The 5,849-nt window shown below is 42.5% G+C and overlaps 1 protein-coding gene across 3 annotated transcripts in view; it reads right to left on the bottom strand.

Moving 5' to 3' along the window:
- NPTN (neuroplastin) overlaps positions 1 to 5,849 on the bottom strand; it is a 61,038-nt gene that overhangs the window by 3,381 nt on the left and 51,808 nt on the right. For all 3 annotated transcript variants that reach the window (XM_075160565.1, XM_075160566.1, XM_075160567.1), the window contains exon 6: positions 540 to 561. In XM_075160565.1, the coding sequence (XP_075016666.1) occupies positions 540 to 561 (22 nt within the window). The remainder of the gene's footprint in view (positions 1 to 539; positions 562 to 5,849) is intronic.

Raw genomic sequence — 5,849 nt, 5'->3', positions numbered from 1 at the left:
CTGGAGAAATAAAAAAAAAAGCACCAAAATCAATCACAACTGTAGGAAAAAATGTCTGCGTACATACTAAGTTAAACGGCATTTCGTTCTTCCTCCCAAGTCAAGTGGCTAAAGACAACGCGACTTTTAGGCTGTTTGTATGTTGCCGCCTTCTCGCCCTGTGGAATTCGCCGCCTACATCTGTCATTCTGCTGCCTAGTTTTACTGCTTCCTTCTTACCGCTGAAGCTCCCCCCACCCCAATTTGCCACTTGACTAAGATACTTGTAAAAAACCGTACCAAATCTGCTACACCAGGCAGTCCGGGAGGCCACATGTGGCTTCAGCACAAACATTTGTTTCTAACTCCTTCAGCAATATTTGTTTGTCTAGCAAGGACCTTGCAGATACCACTTTTCTTTACTCCAAAGCTAACAAACAACAAACCAAAGGGCCCGTTACCATTAGTAAGGTCACACCTAATATCAGTCTTACGTGCCGTAAACTGCCATAAACCCTCAGATTAAGCCCAGTAATATTTTTTTCTTGAAATGCACTCACATTGGCCCAGCTGGTTCATCATCTGCAGCAAGAATTCCGATGCAATCCAGGGGAAAGACAAGGAAAGGAAAGAAAAAGAGAGTCAGTCTGTGCACCGTAACACCGGCTGAACTGCAAACAGCAAACCGATCTATCTACAGCATTAAAGGCCATTCCACTTGGTAGTGCAAAGATTCATGGAGTTATTTTTCTGGATTCAAGTTTTAATGGCAGGTATGTTGCTTCAATGGTTTTAGTTAACACTTTGAATGCTTGTCATGAAGAACTGCAACTGTAGCGGACAGATTGTTGCAATATGGTCAGACTCATCTTGTCCCCAAGTTCCAGTGGTTCAATCTCATAAAAAATTGATGAGAAGACAAACCAACGTTTCAGTTGTAAAATCCTGCTGGTTGTTTTCTTGCATTGATTTTTTTTTTTTTTCCCAAATATATTTTTTTAAGCCATCCTTCAAATGCTGATGGGTAATTACTGGTATATACACAACAGGGTATATACACCATATGCTCGTCTCCCCCCATGGATGATACAACCTCTACGTACTCCATTTTTCTCAATGTCTAATTGGAACGGACCAGGTTAGGAGGAGGTTGAAGGTGCAATACTTGATTCAAGTATTTTGTCAAGCGTAGTCCTTGGATAGCAGCAGGCATCGTGCATCCGACTGAGCACAGGGCTCAAAGCACCAGGAGAAGTCAGGGGTGTTGCGATACCTCCAGACACAACAGACTTCAGCTACAGAAGACTGACAGCATTGTTCTGCCTGTGTCTCTTGGCAAAAATATTCTCTTTTAAGAATTGGAAAAAGATCTGCCAATGAGTAATGTTTCGCATTAGCTCTTTTATAACCAATTGAACTTTTTTGTTTTTAAATTATAAAACACCTTATTTTGCCCCCAAGCTGCGGTACAGAAGACAGAAGTGCATTTAAACAGCAGTACAAAAATCAATCCAGAAAGTTAACGCTCCTGTAGAAGTGTTTTGGGGGGACCAATTCGGGACCTGCTGTCTTTGGCACTCAGCAGTTGCCGTTCCCACCTCGTGCTAGAGAGATTTTTCACTGAAGTCTTTAAGAAACTCTCAGCAGGATTCCACAAGGGTGCTTAGTGCACATGAAGCAGTTATGGAAATTACAGTCTTAACAGTGTAGGCATCCGCATGAGCACACGCTAGGAGTAATGTCGGTCAAAGGGGACATTACTCCACCTGTACCTTCAAGGCAACGGATAGGCAAAGCCACCGCTAGCACAGACAGTGACCGGAACAAAAAAAATATTTCAAAAAAATAAAGAGCTAACCACAAACCAAGAGCTTTACAGCCAAAATAACACACTAGCGACACACCAGTGTCCACAGAAGTCCATTACCAGCAACAGTACACTATCGGACAAGATACAGAGAGAACTAGGACTAGTAAGGACAACCAGACATCAATGTGCTGTTGTATATACAGTGGAGATATACAGAGACACATCAGGTACTGGAACACAAAGCACAGTAGAGTAGGCCTAGAACTTCCCTCCACAAACATCTTTCGACTCAGGAAAGATCTTCAAGCAGGCTGCGCTACGTACTCCGCACGCTGGCTGGGAAGAGCCTCGGACAGACAGCAAGCCCTTAGATCCCCCCACCCCAGGTCAGAACTGCTCCCGATGCCATTCTGCTGAAGTCTCGGCTATCTCAGCTTTCTAACAAGCATAATCGACATCTTTGGGAGTTTGTTCGGCTGGACTTCAGAAATACCAAACTGCACCGTTAAGATACAAGCTCTCTCTCGCTAGAAAATAACCATTTTTCCTTCTCTGTTAAAATATTTAGATGCCCATTTCAGATAAGTAGTTTTGTGTGTTTAAGCAAAAAAAAAAAAAAGCTTCACATTTATAAAGGCTGCCATCGGGTGTTTTCCTAACGAAGACCCAACAAAAATGCCTGTTAGAATACTTAAAATTACATGGTGGATCACCACCACCCATCCCTTTCCCATCTATAACCTAAATGGAGATAAAATAAGACCGAGGAAAATTTCTCTGTGCCTTCCTATCCTGGTTAGCCATTTAGCTGCTGGAAAAGCATCCCCAGTACAGTACAGACAAAGACCGAAACCTTAGCGAAATCAGGGGGCAACAGAACAACAGAAAAATAAGTACAAAATTAGACTAAATAAAGATTAAAAACAGCAAACTGAAATCCAAATTAGTCGTGAACGTGAATGAAGAAGTTTTAAGAAAAAGTGTTAACATTATGACTTGTGCATTGTATAGACTGAAGCGGAGATTAAACAAACTCCAAAGCATGCAGATCTCTCACTTACCACCATTTTTTTAAGGGTATGATGCAATTGAAGGGGGGAAAAAAAAAAGAAGTCATAGTAACCGACAAATATCAATATAACTCAAAACCTTTATGCCAGAAGAGCTGCTCTAGTAACCGATTGTCTCTAAGAGTGTGTAAAACCTATGGCCATAGAGAACATCCTCCCAGCATGCTGCTTCATTCCATTCCGCACCCGCGGGGCTCCCCAAACGCTGCCAGGTGAGCTGTAATTTTATAATTGACCACACTAAACCCTCCTTTTGAATTTGGGGGGATCTGCAGACTTCAAAACCCCCGCTGTTTATGTAATACAAGATTAAAAAAAACCCATCCAGCCAAGCCTTTCTTGTGGGTATAGTGATTATCTGCTTAGCGTTGCCCTGAAATAGCACATTTCTGAACCGAAAGGTTAGAATTGCTGCTGTCTTTAACGCATTGTGTAACATGTGTAATCAATCCTTCCAGGCAAAAATATCTGGACATTAGAATTGCAAGATGATGACAAATAGATTTGCTTTAGCTCCTCCACTTGTATTAACTGCCTGGGAATGTAACTCATGCTTCGGCAGTCTGAGAAGGGGGCTGTGTTTTGTGCCCCCCCTTCACCTTTACTTTCAGCCTTAATTTCTAAGGCATTTTAGATGTTACTCAGTTTCTTTTACCTCCTTTGGAAAGTTACAGTATTTATTTTTAATATCAAATTAATCTTGTGTAGCCTCTTATGACTGGTGGAGGTTAAAAATGAAACACTAGCGGGTACTTCCAACACTAAGATTCAAATTTTTTGCATCCGAAGGGACTCTACATTTCTGCCCGTGCTTTAAAACTTGCAAAGAAATCTACACAACGAGGAGTCGAGACCAGCAGCTTCAGCACTTCAGTTCTTATAGTGGCACGTGGCCACCCTCAGACCTGCCTTTACAGACCAGTAGTGAGCCGGAGCATTACTCAAACGAAACTTATGTTCAATTTCTGTTCAAATGCTCAAAAGGAAAAGCCAGCGTCTGTGGCAGCTTCGGGGTCCTGTGTTACAACACAACTTCTACAGTCTGCAAAGCAATTTGTTGGAACTATTACAGAGACCACTGGGGAATTTTTATATTTAAAAGCTAGCTTAAGATTTTGCTTTCTGGGAAGAGAAAATTTGACAGTGGCTTGAAAATTTTTGAGAAGAACATTTGTAAGAATTTAGATGTGTTTGCCCAAGTTGGAAAAATTAAAATTTTTTTTGTAAATTTTTCAGTTCTTAACTTGTAAAACATTCAGAAGGCTCCAAATCGAGCACTCAAAGCAGTCCACAGCCACGCAGGACCGCAATGCTTTCTCACAAGGTAGCCGTTCACGGGGACACCAGCGTTACAACCTGCATTAACCACTTAGGGCTTTGGTTGCACACAAAGATTCGAAGGTGGCATTTACCACCACAACGCACGTCGGGTTCGGAGCAATGCTCTGCTCCGTGCCTTCACTAACAGGAATATTTTGGAGGCAGGGGGAAGAAGAGGTGAATGGAAATGCTCGTCTTGCTCCGTATAGCAAACCAGTAAAAATAAAGCAGCTGCTCTGAAATGGAATGAAGGCACAAGCGTATCGGCAACGGAGACTCTCTGGCCGAGATTACTTACATTAGACTGGAGGAGTTCTGATCCTATAGCAGCATCTAACAAATTAGTATATAAAAGCCCAGAGGAGCCAGGCCACTCGATTACCACTGAGATACAATGATGCTCGCTGCTAGGTGTAGTTGACAGCTACGGTCTCGCAATGTGCCTGTCTGACAATTTTCTCCCCTTGATAAATTTTAAGCGTGGGAGAGAAAGGTGCGGGTAATAGGGAAAAAAAAAACCCAAAATTAACTTGTTACAAGGTAAACCGTTTCAGTGAAAACATTTTGTTCTTTAAATTACTTACAGTAATAGCAGGAACAGGGAAAGTCAAGAAAAAAAAAAATGAGTATTAGAAAGAATGTGGTGATATGGATGGAGCTTCTGCAGAGCCGGAGCAGAAAAACATTTATGGAAAGTCTTTGTATTAAGCTGAGAAATGAGAAGGGAAGAATGAAAAAGGACATGTTATAACCCAGTCACCTCATGGCTTTGAACTAAAGATCATGTAGAATTATGGATTTTAAAGTAAAAACTGTTTACATTCCTACAGGGGAATGTAGCCACGAAGTTTTTACTTTCTACTTACCCCAGAACACACCCTTTAAAACAGCATCTTTGCTAATTTTAGGCTATTTGATCCAACAACAACAGAAAAAGCGCTTTCTTTAGGAATCTTTGATATACTACATTCAGGTCACAATGGCTGATCGCTACATCTATGAAAAACAAGCAGCCCAAGCTATACCACAGAGGAATAAAAAGCTATTTGCTTCCTTTTATTGTCAAGGGAAGTCCAAGCCACTTGCATTCTGAGCAAAATGCATCAGCAGTCCCCTGCTGAAACCGTTTCCCACCGTACATGCAGTGACGTGCCAGCGTCTCTGGCCTCGACATGCCACGTTCATGCAGCTTTCATCACCAAAAGCCACTGGCAGCTGCTCGTTATTCACCCGCTCGTGATGTTACAAAACCCAGCCGCTCTCCGGAAAAGGTATGTGATCCGTATGTTGCTTTACCATGTGTAAAGCAAGTCAAAACTCTCCTTTTGAAAGGATGCAGAAATTCAAGCGCAATCTGCCCTCCCTTCCTCCTTCCAGCACATAATTTGGATGCAAGGGGGCTCACACCTGCGGGCAGATTACTGGAAGTACTCACTGCAGCCACCTGCCCTCCCAGAGGAGGAGAATGCCCCTAATCCACAGGCATGACAGCAAGAACCTGCACCGGGCATCCGCTAAGGCCATCCTTGCACCATTTCTGGTGGAAATACAGATTTCATGGGTGCAAACTTCCTTCTTCTGCTATACAGCAGCAGCAGAAAAAATAAACTGAATTATGTGAAGGAGGAAATATTAGCAAAGGAGCTACTGAGCAGCCCTGTTCCGTGGCA

The sequence above is a fragment of the Calonectris borealis genome, chromosome 11, assembly GCF_964195595.1.
Source record: "Calonectris borealis chromosome 11, bCalBor7.hap1.2, whole genome shotgun sequence".
NCBI lineage: Eukaryota > Metazoa > Chordata > Aves > Procellariiformes > Procellariidae > Calonectris > Calonectris borealis.
Note: the sequence above shows the minus strand (reverse complement) of the source record. Positions and strands in the feature narration are given on the sequence as shown.